Below are 16,634 nucleotides of genomic sequence, written 5' to 3'. Positions count from 1 at the left end.
CGACACGTACGGATATGGTACGGCAATCCACCAAACCTGGATGGCCAATCTTAATGACAAGCAGCTTTCTTGTTTGCCTCGACTGTCAGTGAATACCACTCAATGCTCTATATAAACCCTCCTTCCCTCTCTCTAACTCCAACCTTTCTCTTCTCTCATCATCATACACTACTTCAACCACTCGATCATCTACAATATACAAACATCTTTTATCTTTAACAATGGATTCCATCAAGAATACCGTCAACCAAGCTACCGGTAAGAAAACCTTGACTTTCACAACACGCAACATATACTGACAACCGCCACAGAGAAGGTCCAGGAGGGTCTCTCCGGCACAAGCAAGGAGGCCAACAAGGAGGTTGCCAAGGACTCCAACGCCGGCATTGGCACTCGCGCTTCCGCCGCCAAGGACGCCGCTTCCGACAAGGTACGCTACAAGTCAAACCAACCTGGAATGAGCGCCATTGAGTCTTGGACGGGGGCTCAGGAGATGGTTGAGGAGATTAATCAAGAGAAACGCAAGTCACTAACATTTCCACAGATTGACGAGTCCACCCACGGCGCCAAGAGCGAGGCCTACAAGCAGAACCCATAAATACTCTCAAGTATTGAATGAGGAATGCTACGATGGAACGATTTCGAGGAGGAAATGTACTGTCTCTCTTTTTAGAGAGTTACGGTACTATCACCATTGAGCAATCAGATACCCCAATTTAGTAGCTCTTTAATCAATCTATGAAACACCAAACCAGTTCCACTCTAATTGTGATGTGAATGTATTGCGATATTTCTGTTGTCGTTGACTTACATCGGAGTGGTCACGTGTCTGGTCACGTGACACATGATGCATCTCATCACTTGTATTCCGTAGAACAATTACCGAAGACAAATCATACCTAGTCAAGTTGATATTGTTAGATAGATAAAATATCGCAAGGAATGTTTTGTCTCTGGGTGTGTGCATCTATGGATACCACAATGTTGTCTCAGCATCCTTATCCATATTGATCATATTGACATTCAACACTGGCTGATTGTTTCTTGTTAGTGCGGCCGTGTATAGTCAAGTCTCTTTACAAGCTATCGAACTTTGACCAGCTCATGTTTCCATATCTTACAGATTCTTCTTCCCTTGACGAACGCTCAAAGCATTCGAAATATCTTTAACTGAGTACCAAATGACCCAGAGCGGAATCCAAACCCAGAGAGTATTAAAGAAAATGAGGTAAACCCAGAGGTACATAAAGTTGCTCGTGTCGAGGTTGGGGTTTCCAACAAGCCACTCGGGGCAGAAGGTCATAAAGCCTGCGTTCACATTTGTTAGCACAACTCAGTCCGCCAAGTATATGGTTATTGATGCGACTTACCGCCGTACAGCTCGCAAGTAGCTAGAATGATCATCCAGATGCTAACCTTGGGGTCTTTCCTCGCAAGACAGTAGCACACGTAGACAGCCAGGGGACCGTCAAAGAACACCGTCAACAACTCCAGGCTCACAACCCCCAGGTCCACACCAGCCCATCTCTTATCCGCCTTGGCATACACCATCCACAGCATAGCAAACGGGTTATCTCCGCCAGACTGGGCACCGTATACGCGATCGCTGTATCCTAGAAACCCGGCGGGTGTAGGGAAAAGTTCCGTCTTCACATCGTTGAGGAGCGGCAGGTGCGAGAAGAAGCAATGGTACAAGAAGCTTCCCTCGAGGAGGAAATGGCATAGCGCGTCAGCAAGATGCCAGATGAACAGGAAGCGAAGGGTTCCCGAGGACGAAGATGGTAGGAACTTGAGTGAGGCGGCGTATGCGGTAAAGACGATGGCGAGGGTCGACAGGAGGGAGATGATTGTGGTTTGGTCGAACAGGTCGGGTGGGAGAGACGATGCGGTTTCTGCTGCCATTGTGATAGATTCCAATGTTACTTTGATTCACTTTATTGATAGTAACTTCAATCAAGTTATTGCGACTTCGACTGAGGCGGTTTTGGATACGCAATTGAACTTGTGTCAAAGAGAAGCGGTGTCAAATACTCCAGCAGTTGAATTCGGTGGGCTGATTAAACGCGATCTTCAACCTCTAGGGGTAGCCAGCTATTGTGGAGTAGAGTAACATTAACAGCCACTTAAACGCAGCACATCTTCTCAACAATAATTCCAGACTCTACAAAATATTAACAAGTCTTCAAAACCAGAACTTAATACCATGTTTCTTTATTTCGTTAATTTAAGCAGAAACTCCAGCACTGATAATCTCTATCAAAACGCCACCTGTCCTTTCCGTCTGTTACATGAATAGTATCCCGTCCAATCGTTAATTTACATCTTCATGTCCGTATATAAGTGCCATCTCATTTCTCCCACTCTTTATAGCTCTTCTGCTTCTGTCGCGTATTCCATCCGAGCTTCCCACTAATACTATTGACCCAATCCTCACTCCTCCGTCCTTCAGCTTGTACTGAAGCAAACGGGAATCTACTCGCACTGATGGTCACATAGTCTCCTGGCTTGAGCTCCACACGCTCTCGGCCGTCGAAACTCGCCCATGAAGATGTCCTCGCGCCATACGGAACACCAACTCGCAAAACAATCGTGTCGGGTAGAATGATAGGTCGGAAAGATAGCGTGTGCGCGCAAATGGACGTCACCAGCATCACGGGGTTCTCTGGGTGGCACAGAGAACCCCCAGCAGCCAGGTTGTAAGCCGTTGAACCGGTTGGTGTCGAAACGCAGATGCCGTCGGCCAAAACCGAAGTAAAGTGTTCGTCGTCCCCAAAGATCTCGGTAGTTGATAGAGCTACAACACAGGTTAGACATATCGCACAGGGGCAACGTTGACTCTGGGGTTCTCACTTGGATTTGGTCCTCGATCCACCACGACCTCATTCAGAATCTCAAACGTCCCGTCCGGTCGATGTGTATGCTCATCCTCTCTCTCCTCACCGATCAGCTCCTCTACTAAATCTCGCGGCTGTTCCTCGTCCTCATCGGAACCTTTTTCGAGCTGTGCTTTCTTACGCGGCTGGCTCCTCATGACGGTGCCCTCGAAGCGCAGCCTCAAACTCACGGTGACTCCCTTGGTGAAGGCAGTTGTGAGTGTTTCTTGGTACTCCTCAAAATCAAACTTGGTCAGAAAACCCAGGCTTCCTAGTGCAAAGCTGAGCACAGGTGGCACAATGCGCTGGAACAACCAGCTGGCGTATAGTACTGTGCCGTCACCGCCAAGTGAGATTACAAAGTCAAAGGTATGGGGTCGTGTTCGACACATGTTCTCATCCCAGTATCGTAGCCTTTTGCTGAGTGTTTCTTTTACCGTCTGCTCGTTTGCGCCGTCTTTCTGGACGTACCCCTTACTAACCTCGTCAATAATTCCACTGACGTCAAACTTCTTGTTGGTCTTGAGCTTGTCTTGAACGTAAACAGTGTAGGCGACCTCGTGGTTATGATTTAATAGCCATTTTACCAGTTCTCGTGTTTTGGGAATCAAGTCTTGGTCGTAAATCTTTGTCAGGATGAAGATACTCTTGACCTTGAATCGGAGGCGCATGCTGCTTAGCCGGCGGCTCAGTTCTCTTACACCCCATGCCATGTCGCTGAGCTGCTTCTTTGTGAGCAGACGACTTCGCACGTCTTCCTGGTAACTTCCTAGGTCAAACTCAGACATGCTCTTGGTCATCTGCTGGGTCCAAGCCTGCTGGTCAGCTTGGCCAGAATGGTCCATACTACCAGGCTCTACAACAGCGCGACACTTTTTCTTAGCTTTCGGGTCGGTGATCGAATCAAGACCCTCGTTGTGCGCGGCTTCAAGGCTGTCGCCATTAAGGGCCTTGTGAAGGCTGGCTTGACTTGGATCTGGGCGACTGCTTATGTACGAGCCATTTCCCATTGACGTTTCCGAGTCGAGATCGCTCGCTGAGCAGGCGGCGTCTTTTGCGCGTCGTTGGCTATCGAGGAATTGGTGAACAAGGCACTCGTCGCGACGATTGGGGTGGCGCATCACAGGGGCTTTAATCTCTGAGGCTACCATGGAGCTCTTGCGACGATAGGGATTCCCTGGGTCGAAGACGACCTGTGAAGATGCTTCTGTATTAGCCGCGCCATTCTTTCTTGTGTCTTGTATGTGCTATCGGCGCAAAGTTGCCAGCCAGTATTAGTAGGTGGTCGAGCATACCTCGACTGCTTTGCCATCGTCGTCGGAATACCCATCAGAGCCATAATCGCCGTCTTGGAAGTGTATATGCTTCTCCGAATGATCGCCCATCTTGGAGTCTGACTTTGCAGTATACACAAATGGTGTGATGGATGGCTCTGTTTGATTCTTGTGCTATTGTCGCTGGCTGATGACGTTGTTGTCCAGGGCTCAATGGCGGGGCTGTTTTGGTAGACGGGCCCACTGGTTCAATCTACCTTTTGTGCCTCTTGCAGGTGAGTTTGATGGTATGATGTTTAATCTGACGATCTCGTGACTGTGAACGACCGAATTGATGCTGAACATGTATTGGCTAACAAGCTCTTGAATGTATATTGGCAGCTTTATCTCTCTTATCTTACCATCAATGGCTTTGAGAGGCTTCTTGTATTACATGAATGCCTGTCAGGAGTGCTATGATCTAAACACGGCGGACCAGATGCATGTCTAACAAATACGCAATAAACATAGACTTGAACAATATCTGTGTGTATCTTGCGACGATCCAGTCGGCCGACCTTGGACGAGTCAATTGGCATGAGATGACTCAGTAGAAGTTGTTGGCTTACTGATACTTACTCAACAAGCCACTTGATATGATCAACATGATCTAATGTTTTGGGCAATTCAATGCAGTGAGTTATACTATAAACAAATCTCAGCATCTGTACATAATGGTTTAGAGAATTACATGTAGAAAAAAAAAACTTTATGAATGTCAAAGTCAAGCAGGACATGGAGCACAAGTATACGAAGCATTTCATCTATCAAGAGCGAATTACCCTACACCTTGATATAACCTTTACGGCAGATCATTTCTCTACTTAATACGATGGTCAAGCAATTAAAGTTATGTGCTCTCTCAGCATTATATGGTGCATGTGTTCGCCTTGTGACCCTAAATGTGTCGAGGCTCGGTATTTACCTGATCATGGTCTTGTGTGAAGTTGACATATTGAGCATTTACTGAAACAATCACACAACAAAACGTACCGCCCAACACGCATATGTTGTCCACGGTACAAGCTGCAATCGATACGGCGACTTATGACAAGAATGAGAGTATGAATTCTACTCAATATAAGTAGCATACTCTAGCCTCATTCTTCCCGAACATTACAGCACAACAGAAGTTTCTCCAACCAGCGAAAAGATACTTCAAGAACAGTGACGGAATACCTGTGGAACTTAATCACGTTGGCGGATACTCCCCTCCAGCAAACGATCAGGGACTAGACTGACTACCAGCCATCGTCTGCAACACTTGACAAAGACGAATACGGTATATCGTCAACAACAAGCGACAGGACAACCTCCCGTGTAAGCAAACACGTAATACAGGCTGGTTAATTAAAGGTTCCAGCACATACTTCGTACGACAGTCGAGGCGAGACAAGACAACATGAAGCACCTCATCGTGGTGGGTGCTTGCTACTTGGACACAATCCTCAAGAATGTCACCATCAATTTCACATGCTTGCCATTTACTAACCTACCTTCAGTGTACCTTTTTTCCCGTCCGAGGATGCAAAGCTACGTGCCACCAGTCTCAATATCCGACGTGGGGGCAACTGTCCCAATTCGCTTCAGGTGTTGGAGCAGCTACTCACAGAGCATGATGGTCTCCAGCTGCATCTGGTATCGCCTCTGCCCAGCGCCTCGTCATCTGCAACGAGGCGTGTTGTATCGTCTTTTGGTCCGCAGTCAAAGATCGACTTTGGCCATTGTCTATATCGCCATGAGAGCACCGAGGCGGCAAGCAGTTACATTATTCGCAGTGAAGCATCAGGCAGCCGCACGCTTGTAAATTACAATGACCTTCCAGAGATGACCGAAGACGAGTTTGGCAGCATCGCGAGAAGTTTCGGAACTGACCAGGAGACGTGGTGGCACTTTGAGGTAGGATTCAAGCGGCAACCTCTGCACATAATCGCCGGGCTAAATGTGGGCGCAACAGGGCCGAATACCAGAAACCGTGCAAAACTGCATCCGTCTGCTGCGTAACCTACTGCCCAAGGCAACTATCAGCGTCGAAGTCGAGAAGCCTGGTAGGGAAGGCCTATCAGAATTGGCGGCAGAGGCAGACGTTGTCTTCTATTCGCGAAGTTGGGCTGAGGTGAGAGTGGACTCAAAAAGACGTTGGGCTGTCGTGGTTGATGTGATCTAACAAGGACAGAGTCGTGGGCACAGCACCCCGGAAGAATGCCTGAAAGCCGAAGGGCATCATAAGGCGTACGTATTATGAAAAAGAAAGACATGCTTGCTTGCACTTGTGATGGCTTGGGTTTGTTGGCTGACGAGACGATGGATACATAGGTCACTGGCAGTTTGTACGTGGGGTGAAGAGGGAGCAGCTGGATTGCCTCGGTCGACGGGCGAGACTCTTCGCTGCCGCTGCCCGGTTCAGAGCAAATCCGGAGGAGGCATTCCCGTGGTTGAGTACGTCCATCTCATCTCCATGTCCCACACATCACAACTCAGCACGACGCATAACACAAGTCGCGTAGAACTGCAGGAACTGACCACTGTCCGAGATATAGTGCCGTAGGAGCAGGGGACACCTTCATAGCCGGAATGCTGTACGGGTTGATATGCCACCCTGGTGACTGGAGCACGGGGACGAAGCTGAGTTTCGCCGTCCAACTGGCCACACTCAAAGTCCAACGGGAGGGGTTCGACGGGCTCGGCGTTGATATGCTGGGGACCGACTGAGAGCGGTTGAATGCCTGCTGGGTACTTGGCTATGGTGGTCCCAGCATCAACATGATGCTACTGCTTGACGACGATCCAGACACACTTTACAGGCAGAGGTCAGACTTCATGGTGCAAGGGTCGGATGCCGGAAGATCAAGGAAAAGTCGAGGACGCTAAACCAGCATAAGACAGAGTGTACATAGTAGGATGCACACAGCAAATCCAAGACCACATGTTAGCTGTCCACTGATGGCTTAAAGCGGCTGATAATGCCCTCAAACTGATCGTGAGAGATTAAGTGGGAAAAAAGAGAGACTGATCCTGGGGCTAGAAAGGGTCCGACAGTGGAGGAAGGAAAAGGAGGGGACAGACAGACCCAGGGAAGAAAGGCGGTGAAAATTGGTGAATAGAAAGCGTCGGACTGCTCTCAAACTATCACAGTAGTGTACGGATACGTACGGATACTCTAGCTAATAAGGTCAGACGTTAAAATGGAGGCGTCCTGCTTAACCGACAGCTCAACATGTATGTCTTGTCTCAACTCCTAGGTGTCTATGTGATGCAGGTGGATGCAAGAAGGGGGGCCGGGAGACTCTGCCTAGGTAGCTGCCTGCAAGACACAAGACACAGGACACAAGCGACAGGACATGACCATTAACCACGCGGATGCGCCGGGGCTACTGCATGAAGACAACGATTAGCCCAGAAGCGCAGTTGGGCGAAATCGCCATGGTCGGTAGTATCTGATGAGCTAAAAGTTACTGTACATAGTAGCATGCATGGTACCAGGGCAGTGGCCAACCGTCTGCAGCTAGTGCTAACGCACCTGTGAGAGCAGCTAGAGGGGCAAGCGAGCCGCTCGACAGCATCGTCATTCGATGCAGAGTTGATGAGGACTCAAAAGCCCCGAAACGCAAGCCAAGCTCCATGTGCCGTGAGTGGCTCATGCGCTACTCACTTGTCTTGGCTTGCTTTGGGCAAGTGGTTTCGTTCTATCTAGTCATATGTATGTACGTACATACCGTCGTGACACTCGGGGACAAGGGACAAGGTGCGAGACGTGTCAGATGAGACGGGACGGGAGACGAAGAAACAAGGGAGGCAAGTCAGCAGTAGCAGCAGCATCAAGATCATTCACCCATCCATCAGTAGGTCCTTCTCATTGCGGCATTGAGCCGTCATGAAGGTCGCTGAATACGGGCAGTGCCGCCTGAGCTATCCTAGGCCTGGCCGTGAGATGAAGATCAGATCATTTTGAGTTGAAGATCAAGGGTAACGCCCTTTTGGCCCAAAAGCAAGACAAAGGGGTAGCCTGTATCGTTTGCTTATTGGCAACAGATTAACAACAAACAATAAATAATACCAGTCCAATGTAGGCGGGCAGGCGGGGTGTTCTAAACACCAGGTACTGGAACTACAGTAACTAGGTAGGTGATACCGCAGAGTGATTGATGTTTGATCAAGGGGGAACGTACTAGAGGTACAGAGTACGTATCTAGCTCTTAGCTGGCATGTGGGGTTTACCCTCATCTGTGTAAAGGTAAGGAGTGAAAACCGAGCCATCAAGACAAACTCGCTAATACAAATGAGTGATTTCATTGAGTGCTTGCTTCATGAGTGACGCGGGCCCGCCCTGTGAACGTCTCAAAACCCATGCACACTGAAGTCTGTGCCAGTGCGAAGAGAAAGAAAAGGGGGGGAGGGGGTGATCACTCTTGTTGAGAGGGAGTATTTCCAGCCCCAGTCGCCAAAGAGCCCAGTCGCAGCCATCAACTGCCGCAACAAGACGGTGTCGTGTTAGCTTGTAGGGCGTCGATCAACTAACCTCCCGAGTAGTGCGGACTCGGGCGGCCAAAGGCCTTTGGCAAATGGCTGAACTCTGGCCCGCTCTGGACATACCCGATCGGTAGGTATGGAGCTCTCGGACGGAGGAGCGGGCGGCAACTGGAGACGCCCCGGCCACCGGGGGCTTCACCAGTGGCATACCTTCGGATACAGTAGAGTAGCATAGCTGTCAAAGCTACGCCGCAGGGCGTTGACCATGCACATGTTCTGAAAGAATGTCAGGTAGCGCTGGTGACTGACGATCCGAAAGTAAAAATGTCTCAAAGCCCAATCTGGTAGTGCGTACTGTAAAACTTGTCGAACGTACACTGATTAATCGTGATTGAATTATGAACTCTCTTCCAGCGTCTTGTCATCGATCAAATTTTGCATATAATAGAAAGAACCTTTTGATGTGCACACGCTCTTTCGCAGCCAGTATTACCACGATCGACGTCCGCTGTGATGACGGTAGTACAGTCAGTGATGGTATTGACGCTGAGGGTTGCGCCGATCCAGTATTGTTAAATTGACCATGGGCACATCTTCGCTGACTGATGTGAATAAGTAGACTGTTTCACGGTGGTAGCAGTTGATGATAATAAAGCAGTGAGCAGGATGCTTGTATCCAATCAAGACGTGTAATCTTACAAAAGCAAGAAATAAAGTCGCCAGGCAGACTCGGTTCCTTGGCTGCTCAAGGTTCCGGCGTCAAACTGCCCGCAAATCTCCAGAGCAGAACCCTGGCCAGCCCAATATGTATGTTGTCGTAACCCACGGTGTAGCATGGACTCTATTCCGCCTATGACCACCGCGAAATATCGCCCCGCTAACTACTGCCCACGTCGAGTCGATGTTGCTTCGTGCAGAGGTGGAACCACAGGTCAAGGACCTTTGAGTAAACGATGAGGCGTCTTGTACCTTGTTCCAGATCGTCGATACATACAGGAAAGCAGGAAGTTACGTGTATGAGGATTTAATTGCCTAAGTCCGGATGTTCATATCCTAGCTAGGCACAAACTATGCCAACGAGTCATGAAGAATACTATGTATGAGCATAATCAATGACTGTGCGCAGGTCATCGTCTCAATAAAGGCGCTTGCATGATCACAAACCCGCATCTACGCCGGGGGCCAATGCTGTACAAGATGGTGCTCATTCCAACCCGGTCAAACCGGGGTTGTCTGCACCGTTGCGGCCTTCTGAGGCGAATTCTGCTTGTTGACTTACTTACATACATGGGTGGTCAAGTGCTGCATGGGCTGAGAGTGTAAAAGACGCAATAGCATGTTGCAACTCAAAGCATCGAAATCGGCCTGCTCACCGCATGATTGTTTCCATGCTGCCAGATGCTGTACTGGGAGTACTGTCCTCTTGTCCGTTCTGTCTCGTCAAGTTAACCGTATGTATGTAGGTGGATTAAATCTGGTAACAGATGAGAATTTGGACCTTGGAATGCCTGTTTGTGCCGGTAATAGAAGTCTTCGTACCCCGGTTCGAAGTATCCATAATATCGTCCTTCTGTGGTTAACTCTCCGTACCTTACCCATGTTGATTTGTGCTGAACCCATGGCAGCGGGTTTTCCAAGTGGCTTCAGGCACTGCATCCATACTCCATAGAGTCTAGCGCAAGTGCAATGCATCCCAGGCGTAAGGTCCCGGGTCTGATCGTCCTTGAACTGGCACTGAACGAATGTTGCTCCGGTCAAAGAGCCGCTCTTTCACACACCCAGTTGTGGTTGTCAGTCAACTTGAGTGAAGTTATTAGAGTCCCCTGATGCATTGGATGCATTATAAATATTCCCTTAGCTATGCCATCGTACAAGTAGTTTCATCCGAAACCCAGGTTAATATCGAGCCCATCAGCAAGGCTAACCCGAGCAAGTTGATCATCAGCAACTAGGCGTGGTTTTGACGAATTGTTCTTTTTCGCTTCCTTGGCGATACCCAGATGCTGTGCTGATCCCTGGCAAGCGGGTTTGGACCCCTCCATCCTCGCATCCTTGCCATCGTACGGTAACTTTTCGAGCCCTTTACGCTCAGTTTTGAGTTGGCGTAGCGTGGGTTACCGTCCCCTGTGATAATACGTACCTACAACGGAGTCTGTGCTCATGTACTGTATATCGAGCTATACAACTGTGATGCAATGAACAGGTAGGCTTGGTGTTGAAAGACAGACTTGATCCTGGTGCGCCAAGCTGATTTTGATTTGTCGTGAAGGGTTTGATCGTGCCTTTCAGAAATCTATCAACCAAGGCTCCTCATAAGGGTGATGTGTTTCCTTTGTGCTGTGCTGTATTTCGGGAATCAACTTGAATGAAATCAAAGTCACTTGTGAACATTATCACTGATACTTCCACCAAATAATATTCACTCGAATATGTTGTGCTCGCATAAGGGGATTGTTTTCTGCGCGACGCAGATAAACCAGTGAATTTGCTTGTTTGACATCGAATTGATAACCGATGGCAAGGGAGGGCTAGCGTCTTGAAGGTTGTTGAGCTAATTGACATTCCGCTAAGAGGAGAGAGGGGTAAGATGCGCATACGGTGTGTCGCTATAGCATTTCTACAGCCATAGCGTAAAACAAAGGTAACGGAATTTCAGCCTCCCTAGTACTTTTCTGTTCTGCTTTGAGTCCAAGAGGGGACAATTTAGTTAAACCAATCTGGACACAAGGCGGAAACGACATTTCCAGACTGACTAGAATTGCAAAGTCACCGGACAACCACTTGTCCATCTAGCTGGACATGAAGCCAAGTATTGATTGATGCACCTGGCACTAGTGTTTTCCTGCTGATAAACTGTAACGAAAATTGCCAAGGGAGGACAAGCGAGGATGTCCTTCTTGTCTCGAAGCCAGAATGAGAAATATCACAGATTGTTATCAAGATGTTTCTCAAGCTCGTTGAGCGTGCGTGCTGTGCATATTGTACGGACCCTGTTCTGGCCCGCTTGTGTAGCCCAACGAAGCCAACTGAATGGATACTGTGTTGATGTTTTCGAATACATAACGTACATAACATGTAGTTAGTTACCTGCCTGGGCCTAATCGGGTAGGCAAAGTGTGTTTCTCAGATGACGCATTTTGGGAAGTCCTCGTCAGCTTGATAGGCAGATGTGCTTTGAGATGCAGCGGCGTGGGCGTGGTACTTTGCCAGGGGCATGTTCAGTGAGTGTTGCCGCAAAAGTGTATGGAATCGTCACATGGCAGTGGCTGCACTTCCGTGACTCGAGGCAACACATTAACGCTGTAAGATGCTGGCAACCTAGCTCATAATCACAAACAGTAATAAGTGTCTTGAAGCTTATTGGGTATTAGAAGTCTTGCTAGCACCTTGACAACTTGAGGAAAATGGAAGGTCTGAGTATAGCCAATGTGTGATTCAATATTGCTCTCGGTTGGTCATGAAAGGAATGAATTGCCGGGCCGTAAGGAGAGAGAGGAACAAACATTTGCGCCCTTGTTCGGTGGGACATGCTCAAGACCCACAGGCAAGTCGAGCCCCAGCTCAAAGTTGTCAAGCCTTGTGAAGTTCAAGGACAATATTCACCTGTTAGATGTTCAGGGCACAGGCGGAGGACGCGATGAGCCCAGACGTTAGCAGGATTGGCTGGCTAAGCATCCCAGCACCCCCTGTTGGATCGAACTAGTATCCCATCATAACAACGAGCGAGCCAGGGCAGTTGAAGCAAAAATAGCCAACCCATTCATCTACCCTATCGGAGAGGATCGTCATTATTAGAGAGAGCGCCATAAGGACTGGCATCCGTGAGGCAGTGGGGGTTTTTCGAACTCTGTCGTAGTCCGTGTTTGTTGGGCTCGTTATGTCTCTCCATGATAGTGCCCGTGACTACAAAGTAACGAAAACTGTTCTCCAGTAGACGTAGTGTTCTTAGGCGACGCATGATGGATCGCCTCGTATCGCATCTTTAAGCGGAGCAAAATGGTTCATCGAAGTTCTCCCTGCACACCGTACTGTATAGGCTTGCGGATTCACTGGGATTACAGTACTTCTAATCTGGAAAGTTAAAAAGGAAAAAAGATCCATCGAGGCGGCACGCTTCGGTTCCCCATCTCCACCAGAGATTTGCAAGGAACGTGTAGGTGGCGCGGAAGTCCTTGTTTGGTGAGGTGACTGATTCAGTGGACGATCAAGCCAGTTGAAATGCCATGGACAGGCCAATTTCATCCACTGGCGGCCCCAGCTGATCCCTCTGTAACCTTTCATGGTGGGTTAGATGGCTAGGCCATGGCGTACGGTGAGACGCCTGGACACCCGAATCTTTCGAGGGAGCGTCTCTCTGCAACACCGAAAAGCGGCTAGGTCCAGAGGGGTCGTCAGCCAGCACATGTGCTGTGCTCCACAGAAACTCACCTTATAGCCGTGGTCAGCAATCAATGAAACTGTTCAGGTGGGGATTATCCTCGTAAAGAAACAGCCCAAGCAAAAAATTTGCTGTGCTGCAGCATGAACTTGATGAGTCGTCTGCGTTCCCTCCACAGAGGGGCACCGAGATGAGACAAGGGAAGTGCCAGAGTCGGACAGAGAACAAGTTGACGCTATTATCACGTTTTGTATCGAAGAGACTCGGACATGTGTGTGCATAGATGATGGACTTGCAGATTATTCTCTTCCTAGCTGTTGTTAAGTGACGTTCTGGCCAGCCAAGTCCAGACTGGAGTTCAAGCCCAAATGGTCTGGTGTTGGAGCTCTTCCTGTTTTCTTCTTATTTTTGTTTCCATCTATTATGCCACATTAGCTTTGGTGCTTTATCACTCAAGCGGCCTAGAAGGTTGACCTTGATCGTCTTGTCTCAGGCCTCCTGCAAACTTTACGTAGAAGCGATATCTGCGTAAACCAACTTGGGATAGACATGCGACATACCATACAGGCATGCAGAATAATAGCCTAGCGTATATAGCAACAGATCCGTGTTTCGGTTTCGGAAGTGAGTCGTTAGACGACGTGGCAGGCAGGTAGGCGGGCAGGCTACTCTGAGCATGAGTTCCACTAACACAGGCGCAGACAAAGCCAAATCCCATGCCCGACAAGCAGCCCACTTGCTGAAGTCGTGCTGGTGTTGGCGCTGGCGCTGCAAAGAGAACCTAGAGTGGCCGCCGATACCCTGTTTGCTTGGCTTTGCTGCGAGAGGTGAGAGGAGAGGAAGTGGTACTGCAGTTAATTAGCACGGGCTAAGCCCCCAGTATTTACCCAGCTGGGAAATCGGTCGTCGGTTTCGCGACCCCTGAGTGGAGGGTGACGAAAATTGTACTTGGCACTTGGCTGATTAGTGAGTTGAGAAGACTGAGCAGCCATATTTCCGCACTTTCCATTCTCAGAAGATCCAGCAGAGAAGGGACAAGGGCGGCGGCCCAGTAGAAAGGTCACACATACAAGGGAAAGCAGGGTTTTCAGGCCTGCCGAGAGTGTCACCACGACTCGCACTTTCCGTCCCTTCAATGCTTGTAGCCGCTTGGCCCTTATCTGAAGGCACCTGCCCGAGGTAGCTGACTCACCTACCTCATTTCATTCCTTCCTTTGGCATTGACTTTGGTACCCCAGTCAAGGCACCTTCCTTAGGTTGGTGCTCAAAGAAACAGCGCCCACTCAGTGGATGGCCCACGTCAATAACCATTATTACCTCCTACCGATGGGCGTTTCTCATGAATCAATCCCTCTCCAACTTGATGTCTCCAGTTTGAACCCTGCAGCCAAAACCGCCCTATCGTTGTTGGTACCTTGCCTTACGGAGGAAATTGCGCGCCTGCGATATCTCCAGCACTCGCGTTCAAATGTCCCCGTGCCTTTGTGTCGATGTTCTCGCCACTAAAGGATTACATACCACCAACTGGCACACACACGCACGCACACACACACACACACGCTCTCTCACACACCGCTAAAAGTTGGAGTCATCGTTCGCTTGCTACTTAAAATGTACTATACACAGTAACAGCCCACGCGAATAAGGGCACTAACGTCCGCGTACTGACCTGATTTGGATGGCTTGTTGTTGCTCTACGGACACAGTCAGAGCATGCACGATGCAATGTCGGCCAGCCACACATTGGTTACATATCAAAGGAAGCGTCGTTTCTACCCTTGCTCGGTGTAAAGATGCGGTTCCACATCAATATTTGAGATTGTCTCGATATATTCCTCATCTAGACCATCTGACCATCGAGCTATAGGATGCCTGCGAGGTCGACTTGAGATGGAGTTTCGCTGCGCCATCATACCCTGGCAGCCTGGCAATAGCTCGATTGGTTCCTCAAACTTTCGGGCTATGGGCATTGAGGTCAAGTAAGTACTGGACACCATTATCGAGCTATTGTTTTGCACTCTATTTATTGTCTACGCCATTGCAACGCATTGAGTACGAATCCCGGTTGACCACTTGTTTTGCAAAGCACCAGTTTGCCGCGGAACAGTGAAAAGAAGAGCTGTTTGAGAAAACACCTTGGGACTGCAAAGACAAGCACGGAAACTGAGGAGTGGGCACCGAACCGTTTTCACCGGTGCCCTATCCGTACCTCGATGGTAATGAGGATTCAAAACTCATTGCAAACATACCCAGTCATCCATCATACCCAAGCGCTTGCCGATCAGATATAATTGTTTCTTTTTAGGATAACACCATGGTCCTACGGCACACCCTCTTGCAGCCCGGTTCCAACGTTAACATGGAGCCGAGAAATGGGAATTACATCTGCCACAGCAGGGGTGTCCGAAGTGATTAAACAAAAGCATGCCAAACCACCAAAGCGGTGATGCGCATCCCGCCTTGATGAGATTTGAGACCCTTCCCGAGTGGCACTTTTAGCAACAAGGAAATGTCCCATCCTTTGGACAAGGCGCGGCGCTTCCTAGTTGAGGTCCCTAGCTCATCTCAGGCCCCAGAGATGCATGCATTGTGGCGCCGTCTGCTGGACAACTTGACGCACCCCTATGCTCGGCTCCACCCCTTGCTTCTCGGTCAAGTTGTACACGAATCTCTACCTAAGACTGGCTGCAGATGCACATATTTGCGGTTTGTTGAGACTCCCAGCCGTGAGCCCAATTCTTCTCCATCCCTTCCATTGTTCACTACTCCATGTGAGTTGCATCCTTAGCGGCAGGGGTGATTATCCTGGAGTCCAGACGACCCGATGATGCCCACTTCCTACAGACTCTGTGCTCATGGGTCTACAGTGCAATCATAGTTACGGAAGGCTCCATCGTTTCTATTATTGCCATTACCATCACCATCACTCAGTATAACTGTTCTTTATCTTGTTGGTACCACACCGAGGTTGGTGTAGTACTGACAGAATCGTCGTGAACCCCATTGTCTCGCTACCTCAATCAACGTTCCCTCATACAACAGCACAAGGATCTGTGTGTCTGTATGTAAATCCTCGAGTTCACATACATACTGTGGGTTGTCTCAATCCCCAGAACAGCGGCCTAATTCTCGCTCCGGCACTACTTCCCGCCTACCTTTCGCAGCCTCCAGCCCCGCCCGTTGAGACACCCCCTACCGGCCCGTATGACGCAGGCCACCACTTCAGCTGCCATGCTAGAAATTGACAATCCTAGCACAGGAACGAAGCTATCAGGGCCAGTTCTGGTGAGCAAACCTTGTCGGGTACCTCTCACACTCTATTCTGATTTGCCGAGCATTGTAGTTTCTGCGGTTTGCAACCAGTTGGTGCTAAATCGTCCATGCTTCTTCATTGCTTGGCCCTTCCCGGCCCACACCCAGATCCCTGGAGAGTTGATCTTGTTCAAACTACTAGGCTCGATTTATTTCCAAGCCATCGATTGCCCCATGTTTCGTACTCCCTTGAACCCCCTTGGGGTTTGTACCTCCACTCGACCACTTGACGATGCATACATAATGAAGTCTGTCCCTCAGAGGGTTTGTTTGCCATATTAAAACCAC

The 16,634-nt window shown here is 49.1% G+C and overlaps 4 protein-coding genes across 4 annotated transcripts; 2 read left to right on the top strand and 2 right to left on the bottom strand.

Annotated features, from left to right (window-relative positions):
• The first annotated feature begins 157 nt into the window (after window positions 1-157).
• Window positions 158-751, top strand: FGSG_07152 (uncharacterized protein). Its single transcript, XM_011328564.1, has 3 exons — window positions 158-258; window positions 312-430; window positions 545-751. Exons 1-3 carry the CDS (start codon window positions 222-224, stop codon window positions 596-598), a joined length of 210 nt encoding a protein of 69 aa, XP_011326866.1. The 5' UTR covers window positions 158-221; the 3' UTR covers window positions 599-751.
• FGSG_07151 (uncharacterized protein) lies at window positions 737-1,902 on the bottom strand (the record flags this gene model as incomplete). The annotated part of the gene is made up of 4 exons (XM_011328563.1): window positions 737-793; window positions 884-899; window positions 1,122-1,308; window positions 1,371-1,902. 4 exons carry the CDS (start codon window positions 1,900-1,902, stop codon window positions 737-739), a joined length of 792 nt encoding a protein of 263 aa, XP_011326865.1.
• Window positions 1,903-2,348: 446 nt separating this feature from the next.
• Window positions 2,349-4,258, bottom strand: FGSG_07150 (uncharacterized protein; the record flags this gene model as incomplete). The annotated part of the gene is made up of 3 exons (XM_011328562.1): window positions 2,349-2,794; window positions 2,851-4,120; window positions 4,169-4,258. The coding sequence occupies 3 exons, from the start codon at window positions 4,256-4,258 to the stop codon at window positions 2,349-2,351; spliced, it is 1,806 nt and encodes a 601-aa protein (XP_011326864.1).
• Window positions 4,259-5,574: 1,316 nt separating this feature from the next.
• On the top strand, window positions 5,575-6,894 carry FGSG_13076 (uncharacterized protein; the record flags this gene model as incomplete). The annotated part of the gene is made up of 1 exon (XM_011328561.1): window positions 5,575-6,894. A coding segment is annotated over one exon (419 nt), but the record flags the coding sequence as incomplete, so codon positions are not given.
• Window positions 6,895-16,634: the final 9,740 nt, after the last annotated feature.

Source organism: Fusarium graminearum, chromosome 4 (assembly GCF_000240135.3).
Source record: "Fusarium graminearum PH-1 chromosome 4, whole genome shotgun sequence".
Classification (NCBI taxonomy): domain Eukaryota; kingdom Fungi; phylum Ascomycota; class Sordariomycetes; order Hypocreales; family Nectriaceae; genus Fusarium; species Fusarium graminearum.
Note: the sequence above shows the minus strand (reverse complement) of the source record. Positions and strands in the feature narration are given on the sequence as shown.

Coding starts and splice junctions, on each gene's coding strand:
- FGSG_07152 (XM_011328564.1), top strand. CDS start 222: ATGGATTCCATCAAGAATACCGTCAACCAAGCTACCG. Junction 259..311: donor TACCGTCAACCAAGCTACCG/GTAAGAAAACCT, acceptor CAACCGCCACAG/AGAAGGTCCAGGAGGGTCTC. Junction 431..544: donor AGGACGCCGCTTCCGACAAG/GTACGCTACAAG, acceptor ACATTTCCACAG/ATTGACGAGTCCACCCACGG.